Source organism: Meles meles, chromosome 7 (assembly GCF_922984935.1).
Source record: "Meles meles chromosome 7, mMelMel3.1 paternal haplotype, whole genome shotgun sequence".
In the NCBI taxonomy this organism is placed as follows: Eukaryota; Metazoa; Chordata; class Mammalia; order Carnivora; family Mustelidae; genus Meles; species Meles meles.
In genome coordinates, this window is record NC_060072.1 from 88,865,983 (window position 1) to 88,892,696 (window position 26,714).

The 26,714-nt window shown below is 43.9% G+C and overlaps 1 protein-coding gene across 1 annotated transcript in view; it reads left to right on the top strand.

Moving 5' to 3' along the window:
• The window catches only part of SLC4A8 (solute carrier family 4 member 8), a 78,173-nt gene that overhangs the window by 17,014 nt on the left and 34,445 nt on the right, over positions 1–26,714 (top strand). Inside the window, exons 3-14 of the mRNA XM_046012942.1 lie at positions 6,284–6,430; positions 6,818–6,953; positions 8,450–8,610; positions 11,519–11,707; positions 12,577–12,668; positions 13,660–13,817; positions 14,719–14,806; positions 15,937–16,083; positions 16,898–16,998; positions 23,700–23,874; positions 24,472–24,605; positions 25,350–25,595. Coding sequence (XP_045868898.1) covers positions 6,284–6,430; positions 6,818–6,953; positions 8,450–8,610; positions 11,519–11,707; positions 12,577–12,668; positions 13,660–13,817; positions 14,719–14,806; positions 15,937–16,083; positions 16,898–16,998; positions 23,700–23,874; positions 24,472–24,605; positions 25,350–25,595 — 1,774 coding nt within the window. The remainder of the gene's footprint in view (positions 1–6,283; positions 6,431–6,817; positions 6,954–8,449; positions 8,611–11,518; positions 11,708–12,576; positions 12,669–13,659; positions 13,818–14,718; positions 14,807–15,936; positions 16,084–16,897; positions 16,999–23,699; positions 23,875–24,471; positions 24,606–25,349; positions 25,596–26,714) is intronic.

Here is a 26,714-nt window from a genome sequence, read left to right on the forward strand (position 1 = left end):
TTTTATTGATGCCATATTCATTTCCTGGTGTCCATTTGTTTGTCATTGTTTCTGCTGATTTCACTCAGAAAATCCAAGTCCCTGCTTTGGAGTCCTCAGCTTAGAAACTGAGGCCTAATTTTCTGACAGCCACTTTGGTCCTTTTAGTTCTGACCCCTGCTGGGGCTTGTTTTCATTTCTGCCTGTCTCCAGCATTTTCAAAAGGCAGGCGCTCTGGTTGGTTAGTGTTTGGGAGAACTGACTGGACCAAAAAATTCTTAGAGAAAAAGAGTCTTCCTTCCCTAGGATTTAAGCTTTACCTTACTTCCTACAAAGCCACCAAAGGCTTTGGTGAAGGATGTCTTCCCCATTGGATAATGCCCTAGTGGAAATTTTAGTATCAGACAAAACCATACATCATTCACTCAACAAACACTTACCGAGCCCATGCTATAATCCCTTTTTGCAGCAGTAAGAAAGAATAGTGGGAACAATTGAACCATCGTGTCTTCTCCAAAGAAAGATCTTGCCTGAGCCTTTCCTAAGTTTGTACATAGAACCTGGGCTAGACATGAGAAGTCATTTGGTCTGACCTCCTTGTTTTACTTTAATGGTGACAGCGAGCAAATTAACCAAGAAAGTGAGATCTAATAACACAAGTTCTAATACCTAATCACTACCCCTCAATTTCTATTTAGAAAATACTTAAAGTTACATAATATTAGCAATATACTAACAAAATCCCTGTGGAAGTATTTGGAATGTGCTTAAGAAGAAGTAGGGGCCTTAACCTGGCCAATAACTGCCTGGGGGATTTTTTGGGAAGAGGAAGCTCATGGTTGGGATGACTCTGTTGAAGGACTGAAAGTTACTCCTCGGTGAGGTTTTTCTTTATCTAAGTCTCAGCTCTACTTAGACATACTTGATTTTACAACACTTGTTTTAAGGGCTGGCTGAAGTGGTTCTGTGGGAACAATTTATGCTTTTAACTGCCCATGCGTTCTTCATGATATGCCCCTGCCTGTCTTTTTGACCTTTCCCCCCTTTTCTTCTTTCCTCTTTTACCTTGCTCTGGCCCTACTGACCATCCTTTTGCTTTGGAACTTGCACATTCCCAATGTAAAGCCTGTGCATTGATCTTGCCTTGTCCTGGAATGCTCTTCTCATGGCCTCTCTTCATCACTTAGATGTTGCCTCTAGTCATCTTAGCTACAGTCTCCCTTCTCCACCCTACCTTCTACCCCAGACACTTTACCCTTTTTTAAAAGATTTTATTTATTTGAGAGAGAGAGCAAGAGTGCACAAGCAGAGGGAGGGGCAGAGGCAGAGGGAGAAGCGGGCTCCCTGTAGAGAAGAGAGCCCGATGCGGGCTTGATCCCAGGATCCTAGGATCATGACTAAGCTGAAGGCAGACGCTTAACTGACTAAGCCACTCAGGTCCCCTACTATTTTTTTTTTTTAAGAGAGAGAGAGCCGTGTGTACACGAGTGGGGCATGGGGTTACAGTGGGGGAAAGAGAGAGATTCTTAAGCAGACTCTATGCCCAGTGCAGAGCCTGGGATCATGAGTTCATGACCCTGAGATCATGACTTGAGATGAAATCAAGAGTTGGACACTTACATGATCGAGCCACCCAGGTGCCCCTACCATGTTTTTATTCAGAATGATTATCATTACCTGAAGTAGTATGTTATTGTTTTCATATTAGAATATACGTCTGGAGGACAGGGACCTAACTAGAATATATGTCTGGAGGACAGGGACCTTGTGCTGTTCACTACTGTATTCTCAGCCCTTGGGGCAGGACCTGGCACAGTTAGATGACTCAAGCCTGGGTTGGTCTCAGTAGTGTACTACAGGGAACTAATTAACATACTATAGTGGAACATTATTAGTTAACAGATGGTCTTTTATTAATACAGTATTCAATTTAGTCATTTTCACACTTTATGGTTTTCATTGATAATGTCAGAAGTTTGGAATCCCACATCTTAGCAGATGACTTCTTCTGGCTCTATATTTCTGTTTCAATAAAGTTGCAAGATGATTATATTATGTTTAGAGATCTGCCTGTCAGAAATATCCTGAGATGTGCACGACTCAATATAGGATTGCCCTAAGACAGGGTGAGGAGGATAGGAGGTGTGATTCCTCCAGATACTAAATGTTTTATCCTTTGGCCTCTCAACATTCTAATAAATCTCTGATCAGCTTTCCCTCTAATCCTGTTCCTTTTTTTCCTTGAGGTATAATTAACATATAGTGTTATATTAGTTTCAGGTATACAACAACTCTATACAGTACTCAGGGCTCATCATGGTAAGTATACTCTTAAATCCCTTTATCTACTTCACCCATACCACTACCTCCCTTTTGCGAACCACTAGTTTGTTCTCTGTATTTAAGAGTTTGTGTATGTGTGCACGTGTGTGTGTGTGTCTGTCTGTCTTTGGTCTCTTCTTTGTTCATTTGTTGTTTCTTAAATTCCATGTAGGTGTAAAACTATATGGTATTTATCTTTCTCTACGCAATTTATTTCACTTAGCATTATATACTTTAGGTCCACCCATGCTGTTGCAAATGGCAAGATTTCATTCTTTTTGATGGCTGAGGAATATTCCATTTTTTGGTGTGCAAATTGATACAGCCACGCTGGAAACCAGTATGGATGTTCTCCCCAGAATGTTAAATAGAATTACATATGAAATATGTATGATCCAGAAATACATATGAGCCAATAATTCCACTAGTGGTATTTACCTGAAGAAAATGAAAACACTAATTCAAAAAGATGCATGCACCCCAGGTTTATTGCAGCATTATTTACAATAGCCAAGATACAGAAGCCACTGAAGTGTCCCTCCATAGATGAATGGATAAAGAGGATGTGGTATATATAATCCTTTCTTTTTATTTTTCATTATCACTTGGGACTTTGGAAGGCAGGAGAGGACAACGAGAAGGAGAGAGAAGTAGAGAAAGGAACGTAGAGCAGCACTCCAGTTTGTATTAATTAACTGACTTGTAAGTGGAGAGCACTTAGTGAGGAAGCTCCAGAGAAGTTGAGCAGAGTCTTAGGAAAACCCATTGCAATGGAAACAGGAAGAGTTGGCAACTCTTTCCATAATGTCCCCTTATTCAGGAAGTCTTCCTGGATTAAGCTTTCCATTCTCAGGTTGGCTTGGATTGTCTGAGTCTTCTCATGCTTTGATGAGTCAACTGCCCTAAACATGTTCACTTTGGTTATACATTCCTTTTGTGGTTCCTTTCAAATGAGACCCGCTCTCAGGTCAGACTGAGGACTCCTGAGGAGATTTAAAGGTGTTATGTTCCTGAGGGAGGCTCTTAGGAGATGTTCCATTTTCTGAACATTTGTGGAACAATGACCATAGGTAAAACACTGTGCTTTGTGTGAGGGATTCCAAGAGGGAGAAAGTCTGACCCGGGACCTTGAGGAACTTGCAGATGAATAGTGGAGGTATTAATTTTAGTGCAAGCCATAAAATAAATACGTAAGAGAATGCTAGCCAAGGGCTCTTGGGAGTTAGAGGTAGAAGGTGGTACTTCTGATCAGGGAACTCAGACATAAAACAAGAAGGATGGTGCGTTGCCATGCATCTTGAGGGATCAAACCAAGTCCGTGTCTGGAAGGCACTGGCACATTTGTGGAATAGCGGGGTTGGTTCAGGTAGATGAAAGATGATGATGGTGGATGCAGCACCTGAGGCTGTGGGGAGGAGACAGCATTGCTGGGATGGATGCAAAAGGCATACATCTCTAGATTTCCCTCTGCCCCTGGAATGTTTAATTGGTGTGAGCACGTGTGAAATTTCCACTTCAGTCTCACTCGAGCTGATAGCTCCGTCCTTTTAGAGGTCCTTCCCTTTGTTTTCCTATTGGATGTACAATTTGTCCTAGTGAAGAAAAACTAGAAAGGAGGCTGGGACCTGGGCATGCTGGAGCATGAAGGGTCCTGACTGCACAGACGTGAGCTGTGATCAGAGTGGTGCTTCAGGAGGATTCATCTGTAGGACTGACCTGGTGTGGGAGGCAGGAAAGAGGCTCCTGCTGTTGTCAAAGTACAAGGAGGAAAAAACTTGACCTCCATAATCTGTAGGATGTAGCACTGGAGGGGCATGGGGAGAGCTGGAAATCTACGGTAAGTCTGAGGTTTCAGGCCTGGAAAGTTGAGAGAATGGTTATGCCATGAATGGAAACATTGAAGAAATGGGGATGAGCTTGATCTGAGATGGAGGATGAGGGGTTTGCTTTGGGATATGTTGAATCACTATAGATAAATGTTTGGGGGTCATTTGTAGAAGTAAACTTTCAAATCATGAGAGTAGATACCAATAAAAAAGGAAAAGGGGCCAGGACCAAAACCCTGGGAGCTTTCCTTTGGTGGACTGTGAAAGCAGTGGAGAAGTCAAGTCAGAGGTGTGCAGATAAGCCAGGGAGGGCAAGGGTATAGGAGCTAAGGGACCCTGGACTACCAATGGGAGGAGGTAGTCAAGGGATTTGGATACTGCCTGGCATGTGGTCGGCTCTCAGGAAAGGCTTTGGAGTTTAACTGAGAGACATAAAATTGTAGAGATTTGGTGACTAAGTGGTCCCTAATGAGAACACTTTGAGTGGGAAGTAGCCACATGCAGAGGCTATGGAACAAGGAGATGGTGAGGAACAGAAGCTAGGTGGGTAGATTGTTCTTGAAAGTGGTTGGTGGAGAAGGAGAATGGACAGGTAGAAGCTTAGAGAGTAGCACTATATTGGAAAATTTCTTTTTAAGATAAGAGATAGACATGGGGCGCCTGGCTGGGTCAGTTGGTAGAGCACATGACCCTTTGGTCTCAGGGTCATGAGTCCCACGTTGGGCCTAGAGCTTACTTTAAAAAAAAAAAAAGTAAGAGAGATTTATAATCAGGAAAAAGCTGTGGAAGGGATGGATGGAAAGGAGAGACTGAGGCTAGCTGATGAAAGAGGACTCCAGAGGCGTGGGAAGCCATCCTCATTAGCCTGGCAAAGAGGGGCAGCTGGGGGAGGAAAGCAAGCCAGGCTGAGATGGAGGGAAGTCACATGAGACTGCCCAAGCCTTCTCAGTAAAATATGAAGTGAGGTCACCTGCTCAGAGAGAGGAAGTGTGGCTCAGGGTTGTGGATTTGAGGACAGTGACTGAAGACTGGAGTGCATGTGTGGTGGAAGAAGTGGAGAGTCAGCCTGAGTTCTAGGACACTAGCAGCAGGAACTGGGCAGTAGTGGGTGCAGACTAAGGCTTTCTGCACCAGGGTGGTAGCAGCCCCTGATTCTGGGCTTCAGGCTGACAGCAAGACTAGGGAAGCCGGGTGGAGGCGATGAGAAGCCTGGCAGTTTGAGCAGCACAGAATAAGGCTTCTAGAAGGAACAAATGAAGAGAAAAGGAGGAATTGGGCAGGAACGTGCTTGGATCACTTATCTTCCCACATTCTTCTCTTTTTGTACATTTACTATCTCTCCCTTTAACCCCAGACTCATGCTTCTTAGGATTTGTCACTAGTCTTTCACTACTATTCTAGATTGTGTATTCTACAGTGCAGAAGGAAAAGTAGTAGAAACTGGTCCTAGAATGCAGTGGCTGCTAAAAGTTATTCCAGGCATCGTGTTAAGCATTTTACATACATTATCTTATGTACTACTCAAGAAAACCCTCTGAGTTTAAATAATAAGCTTTTGGTATTATATATTAAAGACACACAGAGAGTAGCTAACTTGTTCAAGGTCACATGGTTAAGTGAATGGTGAGGTCAAGTTTTGGACCCAGGCAAGACCTGAGCATTTAGCCACTTCTCTCAACCCCCTCCCTGCCAGGACTTGGCACAGTGACCATATTGCTTTTTTTCAATTGCTCAAATTGTCGTAACAACAACTAGGATCTTTGTTGGCCTTTATGGTTTGCAAACCAAGTCCACGCACATTATTTCCTTTGATCTTAATGCTCCTGTGAGGTTTGCAGCCCCATGCAGGGGGAAGGAGTGCGTCAACTCCATGATCTCTACGTCTTTAGTCCTGGAGTCTTTGAAGTTTTGCCATTACAGAGTTGTGACCTGGACAGAAAGCTATGATTTTTTCCTCTCTTAAATATGCTCGATTCCTTTTACTGAAAGTGTTCTCTGGGGTGCCTGGCTGGCTCAGTTGGAAGAGCATGAAATGAAACTCTTGACTTTGGGATCCTTAGTTTAAGTCCCACATTGAGTGTAGAGATGACTAAAAAATAAATAAATAAAAACTTCAAAAACAAAAACAAAAACAAAGTCCTTCTGCTTCATTCCAGGTCATAGAACTCTATATGTCGGGGTTCGGATGCCGCTGGGCCGGCAGAGCCATCGCCATCACCGAGCACATGGCCAGAAGCACCGGAGACGAGGGCGGGGCAAAGGAGCCAGCCAGGGGGAAGAAGGCCCAGAGGCCCTGGCCCATGGTAACATTCTCAGGAGAGAGGGTGGGCAGGGGTCCATGGCTGGGACCTTGGTGAGGCTGAGGGAATGTGTGATGCCCATTAAGCAGTTTTGATTCTCTAGCCCTTTAGTAGAGTTCCCAGAGTTTGCTTCCATGAACAAGAAATGCCTCTAAGAATGGAAAGTATCTTCCTGAAAAACTCTTAGTTCTGGCCCCGCAAATCCATTACCATGTAAGCTGAAATCATTTGTTAGCAAATTAAAAATTCTTTTTGATCAGATTAACCAGATTTCCAGTTCATTGTGGGTTTTCTTCAAGTGGTCTTAGTTTTTTCCTCCCACTAACTGTTTCCATAGAATAGCATTTTAAAATCTTTTTGACCTACCTTTCTCTGTGGTCAATTTTCCAGACACACCATCTCAGCGTGTTCAGTTCATTCTTGGCACTGAGGAAGATGAAGAGCATGTTCCTCATGAGCTGTTCACAGAGCTGGATGAGATCTGCATGAAGGAGGGAGAAGATGCTGAGTGGAAGGAGACAGCTAGGTGAGGCCCTAATCTATCGTGGGTCATGATTTGCTCAGGTAGGCAAATGTATACCTTTCAGCAAGTGACAGGTCTGCTTGCTTTTTATTTCTTCATGGCAAAAGTGATGACTGACATGGGGACTGATATTTCAGAGTCTTCTATGGGAAGTCTTGATTTTGGCCTCTTTGTGATGTCTCTGGTGACACCTATACCATTGACCTTGAGCCTGGGATAGGTGACAGAAACAGAAGCTTTAGGGAGTCCTCTCATTTCTTTAGGGCCCAGAGTTGCTCATGGACCATCTTGCTATTATAAGTCTGGCTTAGAAGATGCCTGATGGGGCCATCTTGGTTCGGACCCATGCAACCAAGCATAGGTGAATGTAGGATAGGTGAAGAATTTTCTGAGGGTGAACCACAGTGTTTTAATTCATTTGGGTTTTGATTTATTGGATGTTTTCATAATTTTTGAGATATCCTATGGGACAGCCCAACCTCATGGAGACCCATGGGATTATAGGTAGCCTAATGGTGGACTTCCAGGGGTAGCTGTGGAGTGACCATGTTTGCCTGAGGCTCAAACCCCAGAAGAGCCCTCAGATTAGCTAGGACCATGTCTGGGCTCCTCTAGTAATTGACCAGTGAGCTTTACGGGTGATAGAAAGCCAGCATGCCTGAGCTTCAGGGAAGAAGGCAAGGTGGGTAACTAGCAAAGTGTGGCTCTAGCTCTCACTGGAACATCTCTTTCTGGATCCTTGCTATATCCTTGGATGTTTGCCATGGGTGGAGAGGATTAGGCAAGCCAATCACCCTGATGCCAAGTGAAAAGGCAGTTTTGTTGTTCTGTCTTTGCCAACTTATAAAGGCATAGAGGCTTTTTTAACAAGAAAAATGTTACCGTTTTATTAATCTATCCAAATGATATCGATTAGATCTTTTTAATTGCACAAATAATATGTGCTCTTTATATGAATTAGAAAAGAAAGATAAGGGGTACCTGGGTGGCTCAGTCATTGAGCATCTACTTCGGCTCAGGTCATGATCCCAGAGTCCTGGGATTGAGCTCCACATCGGGCTCCCTGCTCAACGGAGAGCCTGCTTCTCCCTCTCCCACTCCCCCTGCTTATGTTCCCTCTCTCGCTGTGTCTCTCTCTGTTAAATAAATAAATAAAATCTTTAATAAAAAAAGAAAAAGAAGATAAGCAAAAAGAAGATGTAAATTATGTATAAATCTACTACCTCAAGGATAATGAGGAAGACACCATTTGGTGTCTTATACATGTGTTTGCATTTTTTAAATTTTCTTTAAATAGAAATGGGATCAAACTGTACTCAACTTTGAGCTGTTTTATAATCTGTTTTTTCGCTTATCAATGATCCCTGAGCATATGATGAAATGATTATGTTCAAAATATGATTATTCAGGTGTCTCTCATTGTGGCTTATATTAAAAATTCTCTCGTGGAACTTCCTCATTTTCTACCTTTGACATCCAGTTGTTTGTAATGCTTTCAGGTGGCTGAAGTTTGAAGAGGATGTTGAGGATGGGGGCGAACGCTGGAGCAAGCCTTATGTGGCAACCCTCTCACTGCACAGTCTCTTTGAGCTAAGGAGCTGCCTTATTAATGGAACAGTCCTTCTGGATATGCGTGCAAATAGCATAGAAGAAATCTCAGGTATGGTTAGGTGCGGAAAAACAAAGGAATGTTTGTGTAAATTAAATGTGGTGCGGAGGAAAGAATAAAGGAGCTATGTTGACTCAGGTCTATCACTGAACCTTCCTGACCTCAGCATCTTCAGTTGAGGGGGGATGGGTTTTAAACTAAGAAACTACCCTACCTATTTCGCAGCCTTCTTATGGGATTCAAACAACAAAGTGTTCAGCCTTCCATCTGCCTGTTCATTTAACACATGTTTACTTTTTATCTATTTATGCTTGATAGTGTGCTAAACACAGGGGAATAAAGATAAGATACAATTCCTACCTTCAAGAAACTCACCTCTTAGTGGGGAAATAGTCACGGGACAATTTAAATAAGTGCAACCCCAGAGATATGTCTTAGTAATAACTAGAGAAAGGGGCAACTGGGAATTGTGCAGAGAAAAAGGTGTTAAGGAAAGATTTTTAAACGTGGTCACTAGGGAAGACACCCTAAGAAATTGAGCCAAAGTCCCCCAGGCTTCAGCAGGGTGTGAAGGGCGATGTCTGATGGGATTTCCTGACACAGTTGAGTATTGCTACTATGTTTTGGAAGGACATTGGAGAAACACCTGGGTGCACGTGAGGGTTCTTCCCTCAGCTAAGCTCTGTTTCACTGGTTAAATAGACTTCTTTGAACTTTTCTGCAAGTATCTAAGTTATTCTGCCTCTCTGGGATCACGTGGGGAAGCAGGGGAGGGATCAGCTCTGATGAGATCTGGTGTCCCCTCTGAAGGCTCTAGGGGAAAGCTGTTCCTGCTTCTTTCAGCTTCTAGTGGCTCTAGCTATTCCTTCTCATGAATGCCTAACTCCAGTCTGTCTCTGTCTTCAGGTGGACTTCTCATTTTTGTCTCCCTTGTAAGGGTGTTTGTCGGTATCATCCAAGATGATCTTATCTTGAGATGCTTAGCTCACTTACATATGCAAAGACCTTTTTTACAAATAAGATCACAGGAACAGGTTCTGGGGGATGAGTACATAGATGTATCTTTGGGAGGGGGGCACCATTCAAACCATTACAAAAGCTAAGAGGAGAGAGAGTTTCAACTCATCAGTGTTCAGTGCTGCAGAGAGGTCAGGTAAACATCCATCGGATTTAGCAACAGCAAAATTGCTGTTTTTGATGATTTTTATCAAAAACAATTTCAGGGATGCCTGGGTGGCTCAGTGAGTTAAGTGTCTCCCTTCAACTCAGGTCATGATTTCAGGGTCCTGGGATCAAGCCTTGCGTCTGGCTCCCTGCTCAGCGGGGAGCCTGCTTTCCCCTCTGCCTGCTGCTCCTCCTGCTTGTGTTCTCTCTCTAGTGTTCTCTCTCTCTCATATAAATAAATAAATAAATAAATAAATAAAAACTTAAAAGAAAAAAAGCAATTTCAAGCAGATAGCCAAATTGTAGGGCACTAAGAAATTTTTCTTTTGAGAACTTTAAATGATAGGAGAGAGAGTGAGAGAGGTAAATAAGGGAGGACCTGGGGTGAACATTCTTTTTCTTTCTTTTTTTTTTTTTAAGATTTTATTTATTTATTGACAGACAGAGATCATAAGTAGGCAGGGAGGCAGTCAGAGAGAGAGGGAGGAAGCAGGCTCCCTGCCAAACAGAGAGTCCAATGTGGGGCTGGATCCCAGGACTCTGAGGTCATGACCTAAGCCGAAGGCAGAGGCTTTAACCACTGAGCCACCCAAGTACCCCAACATTCTTTTTCTTATAAAAATTTTGTTTTTTCAAGATATAGGATCTTGAAGCATGTTTACAATGTGGGGGCAGTGAACCCATCAATATAAAGGTTAAAGATAGAGAAAAAAACCACGGGTCCTCAGCTTGAATATTCAAAATAGATTTTCTTTATTTAGTGTTTCTAGTACTTGGATCATCGTGGATGGAGTTGGGGTTGAAAATAGGTTGAAATTTTGGGGAGGCTCGAGGATAGGTATGTAGGATTGCAGTATAAGTGCTCTTGTTCTTTCCGTTAGGGACCTGATAGATTCGTGTCAGTGATAAGGTTAGGTAAACTGGCTCGTGTATCAGCTGAGAATCAGCATTTTGTATTTATCATTGCATTAATTTTCTATAACAAGCTTTGAGGCTCTGTATTATAGATGTTGAAATTGGGGTATGAAAAGGTTGGGGAACTTACCCAAGATTACACAGAAGGTGGTAGAAGTGGGGTAGAATGTAGGCCTTTAGCTCTAGAACACACACTCAATAGCGGGTAAGGGGATTCCCTCCCCCTCTGACTGCGCCGGGCTTGACAGGTTACAGGTTGATGCTTGGTGGCAGTTGCCGGGGTGCTTAGTTTAGTGCTTAGTTAGCTTCACCATGTGTGTAGCTTCCACCTTCAAGTGGTCATTTAGAGTGTTTTACGGTTATAGCTCCTCTTGACAATCAGAGCAATGTTGAAATCTTGGAGGAAGGGACTGCAGAGGAACTTCGGCTAATGACAGAACAAAGTGGCTATTAATGTGGACTTTTGAGTCAGACAGCCTTGGGTTTGAATTGCCCTGCTGCTTTACTAGATGAGACATCCTGGGGAATTCTGTAATGTTTGGGCCTCAGTTTCCTGATCTGTACAAACTGTTACAGTGTCACCTAAGTCTAGAGTTTTTGTTCAGATTAGATTGAATTATCAATGGAAAGTTCATAGTACCATTCTGGCACTATTAAGTGCTCGATAGTTTCTAATAAAACCGATTTGTTGCATGAATCAAGTATAACTTGCCACAGCTGCTGTCCTCAGATAACTCTTTGGGGCACTGAAGCATAAGTTGTACCCGATGGAACTGCTTTCCCCTACTCTGTGCCCTTCACGCCCCACCCCACCTGATGCTGGCCTCTTGGAGTTCACGGACTGTCAGCTGGAGTGTTCATGTTAGCGCCTGCTTTCCAGACCTGATCCTGGACCAGCAAGAACTGTTCAGTGACCTGAATGACAGCATGAGGGTTAAAGTGAGAGAAGCTCTGCTCAAAAAGCATCACCATCAGAACGAGAAAAAGAGAAATAACCTCATTCCCATTGTTCGCTCCTTTGCTGAGGTTGGCAAGAAGCAGTCTGATCCACATTCGATGGATAAGAACGGTAAGATTATCAGGAGCGACTGTTTCCTCATTAATTAGACATTTAAGAACTAGTTGGAGATGCTAAGTGACTAGAGGGTACAGGCTGTATTTGTCTAATATGCTTCCGTGCTGAGGGGCAAGATGGGGGGCTGGGACTGATGACATTGATCTTTTGTGGACCTAGGGATGCAAGCCTCAGAGAGACCGCAGATAGGTCTTAGATCAGGGAGGCCAAATACAGTAGCGTAAGTTCTTCAGTCAGACTTCCAGGCTTGAGAATCAGACTTCACTACTTGCAAAGTGTGTGATCTTGGGCAACCGCCTAAATCTCTTTATGTCTCTCTTTCTCCTCTGTGGAATAAGGATAATAATAGCATCCACCCCATAAATTTATTGTGAGGCTTCAATGCGATAATCCATGTAAATCCCTTAACCAGGTGCATGGTGGATTATAAACACTCAATGAACTTCAGCTGCTGATTGGTTTCCTTTTCTGTGACCAGGCAGGGCCTAACCTGTATGTCTCCCTGTCCCTGCATACACTGAATCCCAGCGTGCAGGGATGTGCCTGGGAATCCACACACTTGAAAAGTTTTCCGCAGGTGCCTCTGAAGTGCACTGCTGGTTAAGAATCACTGCCTTACTAGAGGAAGGAAAGGAGATCAGAAATATGTTCAGGAAGAAGGTGCAGAAGTAGTAAGACGTCTGTCCTCCCTTTACCGCTAACTAGTGGGTAAGGTGATATGTATGTGTGGGTCTTAGCTTCATAGTCATCTGGACTTCTCTATATGGGCTTTGCCAGAGACATGGCCGTAGCCAACCAGTGATGGATGGGGTGTGTCAAAGGGGCAAAGTGCAGACACTCAGGGAATTGTTTCCTCTGAATAGGTCAAACTGTGTCTCCTCAGTCTGTTCCCACGACAAGTCTTGAAGTAAAAAATGGAGTGAATTGTGAACACAGTCCTGTGGATTTAAGCAAGGTGAGCACAGACATGGGAACTTGCCTTAGAGGCCTAAGTGCAGCCCTAGTGGAACCGAGAGTTCTCTTGCTGGAAGCTGGTAAGCTTTGGTATTTCCTCAGTCTTTGTCTAAGACCAGAACCCCCTCTGCAGGAAAGGAGGCCCCTCTGCTCAGGTCTTCTCCCTTTCACTCCAGCCTGGGCGGGACCCACTCTGTTCCACCAGGTTCAGCGTGCTGGAACTGAGAGGAGCCCTTGTTAATCCTCACTGATGTAGACTTCCTGATTTTTCCACCATTTTTTGGGGGTACTTGCTCTTCAGCAGCTCCTTCTTACCTCCAAGGGTTTTGCTGGGACGATAATTTTTGCTCTTGTCTCCTAAAACTACTTGGCAGTCGGGACTCTTCTTCGGGACTGTGACTGGAGTGTTGGAGGCCTCCGTGCCTCCCTGCAGCTGCTGACGTACGCCTCGATCTCCCCGCCTCCAGCCTCTTGCTGGCTGGGTCTATTCTTTTTTAGTATATGTGCTGCCGAAGCGAGCACGGCTGGGTCTATTCTTGACAGGAGCTAGAACACGCATGGTGTCATGGCGTTCCTCTGCCTGTAAGGCTCCCTGTTTTATTCAGAAAAGCTGAAATCTCTGACAAAGCATTCAAGTATTTTAAAATGGAAAAAAATGTGACCTAGCGCTTCAACAACAGTCTTTGAGAAAGCGTGGGGGTAACGGGATTCAAATCAGAACACCTGGATTTAAAATTCCCTCTCTTCAAAGCTCCATTGGGCAAGTCAGCTTCACCTCTCTGGGTCTCAACTGCTTCATTTTTTAAAATAAAAAAGTGGGGCTGACAAGGCCTGTTTTATCCACTTTACAGAGTTATTATGAGGATTATGTGAACTAGTGTAAGAAAACACTTGTTAAATCATAAAATGGCAGATGAACGTCAGGTACGAGAAGGTGAGTAATGTTTGAGGGGATGCTCCTAGGTTGTCAGAGAGTTCTTTTGGACTTGCAGGTGGATCTTCATTTCATGAAAAAAATTCCCACTGGGGCAGAGGCCTCAAATGTCCTGGTTGGAGAGGTGGATACTCTGGACCGCCCCATTGTTGCCTTTGTGAGGCTGTCTCCTGCTGTTCTTCTCTCAGGCCTGACAGAAGTGCCCATCCCAACCAGGTAAAGACAAGGACCGCAAAACTCCAGTACAGATTTGTGTGAGCTCTGGTGGAAGAAAGCAGCTAATGCCAAAAACTAGGATTAACTGGGGAATGCTATTTAAAATTCAGAAGTGCTCTCACTGGGTATATATTTGATTAACTTCCATGCAGAAGGACTCTGAAGAGTTTTAAGGCTGTGACTATATAGTACCTACAGGCTTGGGAATGGAGAACTGAAGAGCATCCAAAGGGCAGACCACAGGCTAATCACTTGTTAGGATGGGAAGCCTGAGTCTTAGTGTCCCAGTTCCACAGAGCCGTGTCCTGGGGAAATGTCTCTGAGCAAAGGTATTGATGTCTTTTACCATGGTTCTGGCAGGATTTGTAATGGTTTGCAAATATGTCCACATTTCTTCACAAGGCTATTCACGCACTCTGAAAGTGGTGACTCAGGTGATTCAGAGCCCCATTAATTACAGAGTACCCAGATGTCCAGAACGCAATTTAGACCCCTCTATTGGGCTTGATTATTTCAACTTCCTTATCCCTCTCCTCTCCCCATGATTTTCTTATTAGAGCAATGAATGAGATTCAGAAAACCTTGAATTTGCACTACAATGGTATGCTTTGAAAAAAGCATTTTTTTCTATTGCAAGGAATTGTGTCTATGGAAACCCTAAGAATGGTAACCATATTATTGAATGGAGTATTGAAATAGCTTTCAATGCTCATAGCGGAGCTTTTGGGACAAGGCAACTTCTATTGCCCCATCATTAGCCTGTCTTGTTTTATTGAAGTTATGACAGTGATTTCTGTTTGATAGGAAAGAGAAATGTTTTGTTGTGTAGAGAGGAATAAGATGACACTTCTTTATATTTACTGACATAATTTATAATTTCATCCTCTGTATGTGTTGCCAGATTTTTGTTTATCCTATTGGGTCCAGTAGGGAAAGGTCAGCAGTACCATGAGATCGGCAGATCCATGGCTACCATCATGACAGATGAGGTATGTGCCACTTCTGCTTCCCATTCATGCTACAGACACTTACTGAGTATTGACTCTGTGCCAAGTCCTGTGCTATTTTTTGGAGATAAAATCATTACCATCCTGGGTAATTATCTTCAGGGAAACAGTTCAGGTCACTTCTCTGAATGCCTTTGGTAGGACGACCAAACCTTCTTGGAGGTATTTCTTCCTATGTCATCTCTTTTTGAGAAATCAAGGATTCAGAGAATTCCTTTTCTAGGAAAATTATTATTGCCAATTAGGATACCTAGAGAGAAAGATACAAAGGCTGACAACTTTCTAGAGAGGATGGTTAATTCCATACATAAAGGCTATTTACATAAAGAAACCTCACTCTTATTCTATGTAAACGAGAACAGTTTGCATAAAGGTCAGGGGTATAAACTTGGGCACTGTAATGTGAATGTCCCAAGAAAACTGGATATTTTGGCTGCCATGGTGCTGGATCCCCTCTGTATACCTTAGTGAGGCCTGCACTGCTCATGTAAGCTTCAGTGTAATGTTTTTAAGGCATGTCTTAGGTAGAGTGAGGTGGGGCTTGTGTTTTCTTATCTCTCTTTGACTGGGAAACTTATTTCATGGAGAGAACTTCCTTAGTAATTCCATCCAGTTTTTCCAACTATTATGATCAGGAAATTTTCCCATGCCTTTTGCCTTCTGTTCCATTCTTTGGAGGGATGGCAACGATACAATGTTAGAGTCTTATCTCTTCTTGTACTAACGTACACATAGCTAGTCCTTCTTGACCCATCTCATCTTCGGGTTTATGTTTTCTATCAGTTTATCTCTACTTTTTTTTTTTTTTGGTAAAGATTTTATTTGTTTGACAGAGAGAGACACAGCTAGAGAGGGAACACAAGCAGGAGGAATGGGAGAATCCCAGGTCCCTGGGATTATGACCTGAGCTGAAGCCAGACGTGTAACAATTGGGCCACCCAGGAACCCCTTATCTTTGCATTTTTTAAAATGCTAAAGTTTTCCACATTTCAGATCCCTACGACAGAGATAAAAATCATGAGGCTATATATCTGTCCTTCACCATATTCACTGGAGATTGTTTTAAGTAAAGTTATTTTCAACTTTCCTGAGGGTTTTTTTCTTCCCTGTAGATTTTTCATGATGTGGCATATAAGGCGAAAGAACGAGACGATCTCCTGGCGGGGATTGATGAGTTCCTGGATCAGGTCACTGTGCTGCCTCCAGGGGAGTGGGACCCCTCCATTAGAATCGAGCCACCCAAAAATGTCCCTTCCCAGGTAATGTATGCACGTTAGTCAATGGTGGCTCAGTACCACTCACAGAGTATCCACCATGGACAAAGCAATGACCATGTGGCTGTATACTAAATAAATCAAGACATGGCCCTTTTTGGGACACCTAGAATGAACAGAACAGTTATAAAAAAGAAGCATATGGTTCCATAGATCGGCTCAGGTGATGCAACCCGTCAGGACTACTCAAGGATAAATTTAGAGTAGCTTTTGCTGGTTTGATGTGGAACGGCAGAGAGGGGAGGGAAGGACATTTCTTGGGAGTAGATTGTGGATGAGGCCATGCGATGAAAGGAGCAAGGTGCAGAGTCGCAGCCAGTCGCCCAGTCTTGTGGCCCGGCTAGAGTGGGAAAGGAGCACCCGCACACAAGCCACTACGCTTGGTGCTTTACAAATGCTAGCTCAGCCTTGCTGGCAGCATCCCAAAGTCTGTATTTTTATCCTTAGTTTTACAAATAGATAAAACTATCTTCAAAGTTTTAAGGGAAAGTAAGATTACACAGAGGGAGATTTGAAACGGGAACTTAGGACAGAGCTGACCCCAAAGCTTCCATATTTCTGTTTCTGGACAAGGCAGAGTTAGGAGTCAGGTACTAGTAGAGAGGGGGGAGAAATTCTGTATACTTGTTTGTTTTTCAGCAAAGTCAAACTGCCCCAAATCAATAAGTGCATTTGGAAACGACAAACCCTTGGGTGTTTGGGGGCTGCTTTTGGATTCTCTCCTTACCACTGCCCCCTGTTAGCAGGAAGGACAGAATAGATGGCTGACTTTACTAATCTGGGGTTCCTTTGTTAAAAGGAGAAAAGGAAAATGCCTGGAGTTCCAAATGGAAGTGTTTGCCACATAGAACCGGAGCCACATGGGGGCCACAGCGGGCCGGAACTTCAGCGCACCGGACGGTAAGTCCGTGGTCGTTTCACAGCTCGTACTGCTTTGCGGGCTGAAGGTGTGCAAAGGAACGAGTCGGACTTTTTGCTTTCAGCCTTCGCTCTCTAGTATACTGCCTGAGAATGCCTTTCCAAATGGAACCACTGACTATAATAAGTATCGCAAATATATCAAATATTGTATTCATTCATTCAAGTTTCTCAAACTACTTACCACAGTCTGTCTCCCCTCCCCTCCTTTCCGCACATTACTCCCCGATTTGAACACTCATCCTCTTCCTCATCTCCTGGCTGCCACTTGTCCTTTGTCTCAGCTTAGGTGTCACTTCCTTTGGAAAGACTTCTAAAACTCTATAGATGAGTTTCGGTATTCCCACTATGTGGTGCCACAGCTTTGAGTTCTGTCTTCACTCGTCTGCCACCCTCCTCCCCTCCCCAGGACCCTGTGCCCCGCCTCCATCCCGCCCCAGGTTCCAGCCCTTCTTATACTTTATTATTATTGCTTAATTTGTTGTCTTCCCGCTGGAACGATTGCCGCTGGAGTGCGGGGTGCCCATTCTATTCCTAGCACCCAGCACCATGCCCTGCACAGACTAGGCATTCAATATCTGAAGAACTTATGAACGAATACTTTTAGAATGATCCCTGTTCTGTAGCATGAGTGGACTAAGTATAGATAAATACTGAGTAATTACTTGAACTTAAGAAACTCCCTTAGGGTAGGAATATCCGTAGTACTTGAGAGGTGTGTGTGTCTCAGAATAGTCAACCTACTCTTCTAGGCCAGGATTCTATGGACAGATGCCCAAGGGGAAGGTTCTCTATGGAAGGTTAGGGAAGCAGGTCTCCAGATTTGGTTTTATTTGTCAGGTGGGAAGGTGGTAAAGAGGATGATTTTTTTTTTTAAGATTTTATTTATTTATTTGACAGACAGAGATCACAAGTAGGCAGAGAGACAGGCAGAGAGAGAGAGAGAGAGGAGGAAGCAGGCTCCCTGCTGAGCAGAGAGCCGGATGCGGGGCTGGATCCTAGGACTCTGGGATCATCACGTGAGCCGAAGGCAGAGGCTTTAACCCACTGAGCCACCCAGGTGCCCCAAGAGGGTGATATTTTGGGTTGGAGTTTCCCCCAGATTGTGGGAGAGGGTTGAGACCATAGTTCTGTCTCTGTAAATTTTCTAAGCAGGACACGTCTGTGGAGATTCTCAGGACAGGACTCTGATCACGGAGAAAAACTTTGTTACATCCTCTACTTCCTCACTTTCACCTTATTTTTTCCCTCTTTGCTTGAAATTGCTTTCCTTATTTTTCTCTCCTCAGTACTCTATGCAGTGGAAACTCAGGGTTTTTTTTTTTTTAGAGTTGTAGACAGTCATCTATTTTTCCACTCTTGGAAATTCAGGGAAGAGCTGGGAAAGGAGACTGAGAAGCAGCAGAAGAGGCACCTAACTAGCAGTTTCCAGAGGGGAAGTGTGTTTCCTGGCTGGAGGAAGGTATTTGAGGTTGGGGAAAGATAATTGGGTTCTGGGGAGGGATCATGGAGGAAAGGAACAGCCCTTTGATGGAAGGGAGTCACTAAAATGAGGGAGCAACCTCCAAAAGTGAGTTAAACATTTTCTTTAGAGTTGGGAGAAGTCTGAATTGGGTGGGAGGCCTGGTATTAAGAGGTAGTTCAAGGGAAACATCTGTCCTTAGAATAGATTCCAGAATTGAGGCTGTTCTGGAAGAGGTGGTGGTTTTGGGGAGAAAAGCCTTAGGAATGGCTTTGATGGTATTTCAGACTTGTGATTTATCTTTTGAATATAAATGGTGTCCATACCCCAGGATTTAAAGTTTGAAGGTAGTGGAAATGAGGGCAACAGGATTTCCTCCAAATGATATCCATGCAGGGGTGAGATTTCAGGGTTCTTTTGGTGTCAGATGAGAACAAACTAGAGTCTCAGGCCTTTTGAGGGGGTCATTTATCATCAGTTCCACGTGGGGGTTGAGGAGAGCATTAGATCGGATCTCAACAATTATAGATTCTCAACAATGGTGCCGGACATACCAAAAGAGAATCTCATGTAGTCAGAATCATCACATGCTTTCTCATGGCGTCAAAGTACCCTTACTCACAAATTCACATAAGGTTTGAGAAAGTTCTCCCTTTGTGTCTTGTCAGGAAGTTATGGAGTTGGTGAGACTGAAAGGAAGGTTATCTAGGCTCAGAGCCTAGTCTGCTTGGGGAGGGAGATATTTTCTCTTCCTGAACTCCTAAAGTTTTCCTTAGAACCCTTCATAGAAGACCTCAAGACACATGGCCTTTCTCCCATTGTAGACTTGTAGTGGCTACTACAAGGTGACTTAGTGCCTGTGTCAGAGATTATGGTTCTGTGCCAACTCTTGCCCCTTTCCCAATCTCAGAGTAATGAGATCACTCTCAAAGAGTGAACATAAACCCGCCCACGCAGATGGACATCCTAGAACTTTCTGGACCTGTCTGGACTGCACAGACTAAAAATACATTAGCAGCCTAGGTTTTGGAGTTCTTCACACCATTAGTTGTGTTTCTTTGAGGTGGAGAACCTGCTTTATGCCTACCATGTTGTATAGCCTCGGGCAAAACTTGGAGACTTTGGGGATGTTCTACTTGTTGGATGGTGAGGTATATGAACATGGGGGAGTGTAGACTCTAAGAAGGTGGGAAAGAGACAGATGGAAAGGAGTAGTCTGAGTTCTGTATTACGTGGCCCGCTGTGCCAGGGCTAAGACAGTGTCTTTGGACCTCCGTGATGTTGATGCAGGCAATGATGCTGATGAATTCCCGTACATAGTAACGAGGAAAGTCTGATGAGGGGCACCTGGGTGGCTCAGTGGGTTAAAGCCTCTGCCTTTGGCTCAGGTCATGATCTCAGGGTCCTGGGATCGAGCCCCACATCAGGCTCTCTGCTCACAGGGAGCCTGCTTCCTTTCTCTCTCTGCCTACCTCTCTGCCTACTTGTGATCTCTATCTGTCAAATAAATAAATAAAATCTTAAAAAAAAAAAAGAAAAGAAAGTCTGACTACAGTGTCCTAGGCCAGAAGCCTCACCACAAGGAGGATATTCTGAAAAGGGCTTTTCCAAGGTGTATTTATATACCTTATTGGGGTATTGCCACTTTGGGGAAGGGTTAATGAAGAAAAAGAATCAGGAGCTGCTATCTCGATGATCCCCACCCCCCCACACTTCAAACAGGTTTCTTCCAAGCACACCAGACAGAGGATGGCTGTCCTGTCCCTAAAGCCCTCCAGAGAAGGGCTCCTTAAGTCAGTGCTCCAGAGCCTAGTGACCCTCTACACGGGTAAGTCCTGTCTTGCATCAAGCTTAAATTCATATCCCTGTGTACCTCCTATCCCAGCAAAACTTGAACATCAAGGGTAGTTTTGAAAGGGAAAGGAAGTCTCAGATATGAAGAGAAGCATCCGTGCCTGATCTTTTGGTAGATGTGTGATTATGGTCTGATTTCATGCATGAGTGAGATATAAGGCTGACTCTGTAAACAGTATTCAGAAATTATTAATTTATAGTTATATTGCCAATAAGAGTCTCGGGTCTTTTCTGTCCTTATTTATTTATTTATTTTAAAAAGATTTTTATTTATTTATTTGACAGATAGAGATCACAAGTAGGCAGAGAGGCAGGCAGAGAGAGAGGAGGAAGCAGGCTTCCCGCTGAGGAGAGAGCCTGATGCGGGACTCCATCCCAGGACCCTGGGATCATGACCTGAGCCGAAGGCAGAGGCTTTAACCCACTGAGCCACCCAGGCACCCCCTTAATTATTTATTTATTAAAGATTTCATTTATTTGACAGAGAAAGACACAGCGAGGGAGGGAACACAGGCATGGGGAGTGGGAGAGGGAGAAGCAGAATTCCCGCTGAGCAGGGAGCCCAATGCGGGACTCAATCCCAGGACGCAGGGTTCATGATCGGAGCTAAAGGGAGACGCCTAATTACTGAGCCACCCAGGCATGCCCCCTCTTATTTATTTTTTAAAAAAGATTTTATTATATATTTGAGAGAGAGAGAGCGTATGAGCAGGGGTGAGGGGCAGAGGAGAGGGAAAAGCAGACTCCCTGATGAGCAAAGAGCCCCACACAGAGCCCTATCCCAGGACCCCAAGACCATGACGTGAGCCAAAGGCAGACACTTAAACAACTGAGCCACCCAGGCACCCCTTCTTTCCCTTTTTAATCACTGCTAGGCAAACAGATGTCCTCCCTTTCCATTGGCTTCTCAGGAATCCATTTCACATAAATCCTTTGTCTGTTACTCACAGACATTCCTCCCTGAAGGTGCCTCATTTATCCAAGCGGGGGCTGAGCAGTCATGGCAGCATCTCCGGTTGACTAGTGGGGTGAGGCTTATTATTGCAGAAGGAGATTATTTTCCCAGAGCAATACCCTTCCGAGGAAGGTCGTCAATGATTAAGAGGTGATATTCATACGGTACCAAGTTTCTGTGTTGGTAAAGACCCAGAAACACTTATATCGAGCCCTAGACTAGTCACAATTGCCTAGAAGGTCTTATTTACCTAGAGGACAAAGCAAAACAGAGTGACACTTTATTACAATTTGGAGCCTTGGTTCCAAACCCTGAGGTGGAATTCTCACACTCTGGGTTAGATCCTATAGATAGCTCCTTACCTAGGCTAGGTTTGCCAGATAGACGAAAAACAAACCTAGTTTTGCCTCTCTTCCCTAAGCCAAGACCTAGATTGTGATGTTACTGCTGTAAATTAAAGAATGGTGAATCCTAGCTACACCCAGCCAAACCAGAGGAAAAGAGCAAACGGGCAAGACAGAATAGCATCTGCCCTGTGTCCACCTGTGCCCTCAGTGCCCCTGGCTAGGGAAGAGAAGGCATTCACATGGAGAGAGAGCGAGAGCTGGGTGGGCCTTCTCCCCTGCGTGGGCCTCCTGGTTCTCCTCCAGGCTCTCAGGCAGAGAGAAAGAAAGCTGGCCAAGCCTCCTTTCATGAAAGAATAGCTCATTTTTTGTTTTTACCTTTTTATTATAGAAAATTTCAACCACATAAGACAGAGGAGAGAATGGTACGATGAATCCCTGTGTGCCCATCAAGAGTGACGAACACTTTGCTAATTATGTTTCATCTATTTCTCCCCACTTAATTGTTTTATTTTTATGTTTTCTAGATTATTTAAAACCAAATCACCGGTATCATGTCATTTTACCTGTAACTATTTCAGTATGTATCTTTGTTTGATGAGGACATTTTAAAAAACAACTATCATGCCATTAAGAAATCTAACGCAATTAACACTAATTCTTTAAATTGTCTAATGCTCAGTTCATATTCAGCTTTTCGTGATTGTCTTAGCAACACCTTTTTAGAGTTATTTGCTTGACATAGGATCCAATCAGGGGTTGCATTTGGTTATTATGATCCTATTTTATAATAGCTCTCCTTCCTTTTTTTCTGTGCCACTGATTTGTAGAGGAGACCAGGCCATTTGTCCTTAGAATGCTGAGTGACTCTTTTTGTGACTCACCTATCAGCTTTCACTCTGATGCAGGGACTCCACTCTCAGAAAAAGTGACTCTGTTTGAGAACGCTACTCCTCCTTGGTGTGGGATATCTTGCTCTTGATCTGTCTCATCCTTGGGAAGTGGAGAAGGGTCCCCAAAGTCCTGCCACCGAGTTCTGTTGATTCTACTTCCCGATTAAGCCCTTGAATCCGTCCACTTCTCCTCGTCCCAATCCACTACCTCCAGTCTTGCCCCACATTCCATTCATTATACCTCTGCCAGACAGACCCTTCCAGAATGCATGTTTATGTTGTTCTCCTGTTTACAATCCTTCAGTGATGTGACATGCCATTAGCATAAGGTTCTAATTCTGTAAAACAATTTACAAGGCTCTTCGTGACTTGGCTTCTCCAGCTTCTCCAGCTTCTCCATCCTCGCCTCTTGGCATTGGCTCCTCACAGTCTCTCCCCTCACCCCCCTCTCCCCATAGTTCAGTCAGCCATGCACTCTCACTTCTAGGTGGCACCCGGGCTAGCCCCTCTGCCTCATCTGGCTGACCCCTGATCTGTTCTCTGAGTCCCTGCTGAAATGTCCCTCCCTGTCCTAAGCTGTCGGCGGGGGCACCCTCACCGCACTGCCAATCTCCTGCACTAGACTGTGGGTTCTGGAGAGAAGGGCTGTGTTGTCTTGCTCACTGCTGCCTCTGTAGCCCCTGGCATAAGGCCTGGCACGAAGTTATCTGCTATTACTTGTCAACTGCATGAATGAATTATTATGCTAATTTCTCAACAGGAAGGTGGGTAGCTGTTCAGAGCAGGAAAGTGCATGTGATGGGGCTTTTAATATAGACTACATATACTAAAACTAACAACTTTAATACCTTGAGTTGGTTTTGTACATTTCTTCCTAGCAGCTCAGGATTTGAAATTTGAAGCTATTACTTAATTTCACGTTAATTTTTTGGAATGGGTAACATGCACACCCAAACTCATCCTTTTTAGGCTTGGGATAATCAGTCAAACTCACGCCCTTAGCTGCAGATAGAGTCTGTGCTGACCCCCGAGAGATCTCTTGTACTTGGGGTCAAATTGAAGCCAAAGTATGTCTTAGTACAGAACACATTTGAAGGGCTTTTCAAATGGGTGCTGTTCAGATCCTTTTATGGAAGCGGGACCATGTCAGAGGTCTGTCTGCCATGTTTCCACAGGCTCTTTGGGGGCTTGGTGTTGGACATCAAGCGGAAGGCCCCCTGGTACTGGAGCGACTACCGGGATGCACTCAGCTTACAGTGTTTGGCCTCTTTTCTGTTCCTGTACTGTGCCTGCATGTCGCCTGTCATCACCTTTGGGGGATTGCTCGGAGAAGCCACTGAGGGACGCATAGTAAGGACTTTTAACCACTTCTATGGGTCCCAAACAAGACTTAAAGTACTGTGTTGCCAGCCAAGTCCGCTGAAGGGGAAAGCTCCTGGGCTAGGACCAAGGAGATTAAATCCTTTCCACTGAATTACTGTGGTTTTCTGAGTTCATACCGTGCAGCAACACAGTTTCCCCTTTAGAATAGACTCTCTTCCACTTAAATATCAATTTCAGTGGTTGATGGCCCAGTTGAATTACCTGGTGCTCAAAGGATGGAAAATGATACATCAGTGTCATTTGACATTTGAGGTGACTCAGTGACGGCTCGTCGTGTGAATGGTATCATTGTGCTTTCTGTGTATATTTCCGTATACTGAATGGAGTCACTGAAGAACAGGACTTAGTTAAGGAATCATACATGGTTGGATTTGGGCACCTGAATCATCACAGTGGTACCCGTTTACAGGAGTATTAGTGTGTACTCTTCACTCTTGCTAAGATGAAACACAAGCAAATGGCTTGTCAGGGCACACAAGAGATCTAAGTCAGGAATGTACAGAAGCCCACGTTACTGGTTACAGATGGGTTATGGACTCTGATGATTTCTTTTCCCCCCCTCAGAGTGCAATTGAATCCTTGTTTGGAGCCTCCATGACTGGGATTGCCTATTCCTTGTTTGCGGGACAGGCTCTCACCATCCTGGGAAGTACGGGGCCAGTGCTTGTGTTTGAAAAGATTTTGTTCAAATTCTGCAAGTAAGACATTTGGTTTTCTGAAAACTCTAACTCGATGTGTTATTGTGCTCTTAGAATTGAATGCCAGGATCCTAGGTGAGGGTAAGCAGGCAAATATTACTCTGGACTGTAAAAACCAGAAGTACGAATATCATTTGGTTTGTTGTCCTGCCCCCTGGATAGTACTGTACCTAAAATAGTGCATCTCCCAGTCTTAAAGAGCTTTATTTACATCCCTCAGCCATTATTGAAGTCTTGGCTTTTTATCTTTAAAAAAGAACTTTCCTAGATAATTCAAATTCCTCTATTTTTATTTCAAGTTCACTTTTAATTTGGCCTAATACACCCTCTTCATATTCTGGTTGCTAGTGATGTGTCGAGACTTGGCAGTGCCCTTATCTTCCTACTTTTTCTATAAAATCTTTTCTCCATTTTGTATTAGGAGTGGGAATATGTGGAACAAGGGCCAGCTCCTTTTTCCTAACTGCAAGAATAATATCTGAATCATGTTGGCCAAAAATGGCAGGAATGGGTGAGGGCTATTCCCTCCTTCTCCACTTCCCATGTCCTTGCCCAGCTTGCAGAGCAAATCTTTCGTCACAGCTGTCCCTGGGCAGCATTGAGGAAGGAAGTACAGTCAGAATTAGGGTCAAACTGGGTTGCAATACCAGAATGGGTACTATGAGATGAACTAAGCACATTTCTGACCCTTTGTCTTGTAATTCATCCATCCATACTTTCTGATGAACCTTGGTCTTGTTTCAGAGACTACGCTCTTTCATACCTCTCCCTGCGAGCTTGTATTGGACTGTGGACCGCCTTCCTGTGTATCGTCCTTGTGGCAACTGATGCCAGTTCCCTTGTCTGTTACATTACCCGCTTCACAGAAGAAGCGTTTGCCTCTCTGATTTGCATTATTTTTATCTATGAAGCCATAGAAAAGCTGATTCACCTGGCAGAGACCTACCCCATCCACATGCACAGCCAGCTGGACCACCTTAGCCTGTATTAGTAAGTATGGTTTCTATTTGTCTTTGCTTTTTTTTTCAGTTGTGCAGGGGACCTGACTTTATGGGCTGAATGCAGTGTACCAGATAGTACTTGTAGCTTGTGTTAAGGAATAAGGAAGTGTCTTGGCCCTCTCGCTGGGAAATAGGGCTGGGGATGTGGAGGCCTGGAAGATCTGCCAGAGAGGAGAACAGTCAGGAGTGATGATGGAGAGGATGGACAAAGAGGGAAACTCAGGGCATATGAGAAATGTTTTCCAGAGCATGGCTTTTGATTCAGGCATGAGACAAAAATGGGCTGCAAAAGGGGGTGGGAGGAATTCAAGTTAGTTGTTGGGAAGAACTTTTTACAAGGATTTGTGAGTCCTTAGGGCGTGTTTTCAAGATTTTCTGAAAATACATACAGGCTATTCTTCGGAATCATTAAGTAGAGATGTAATAATAATTCCTTAGAGATCCACAAGCCTCTTACTTTGTTTCCTAAAGATCTAATAATCTATTTACTTACCTAGATTTCAATCCAAGAGACTGTTTTCTTCGCATGTTTAAGACAGTTCAGATCAGCTGGAAAAGAAGCACAGTATCTGGCTGTGTTTTCAACCATCTAGGAGAGTCTAGTCCTATAAAACATTTCTTCCCTGGAATAGTATTCTCCAAATTATGACTAGAGACCCTCAACCTTTAGCTCTGTCCATCCAGTTCACTCCCTGCTGGCTGTACCTTTCTGATGTGGTGGGTCTGGTTGTGAAGCAAACAGTTTCAACCTGAAACTGTCTGAGCAGAGAGAGCACACTGCCAGGAGGTGTCTGCCACCTAGCTATGGATACACTTCCATAGAGTTTGCTTATGCATTTATTAACCTTTTAAAGGTCCGAATTCATAAAAAAATTGTTAGAATTTTGAAATTACTATTTTTTTTTTTGCTTTTTAAATTTTTTATGTTCAGTTAGCTGCTGTATAGTACATAATTAGTCTTTGATACAGTGTTCAGTGATTCATTAGTCAGGTATAACATCCAGTGCTCATCACAGCACAAGCTCTCCTCAATACCTATCACCCTATTATCCCCTCCTCCCACCACCTTCCCCTCTGAAACCCCCAAATTGTTTCTTGGAGTCCACAG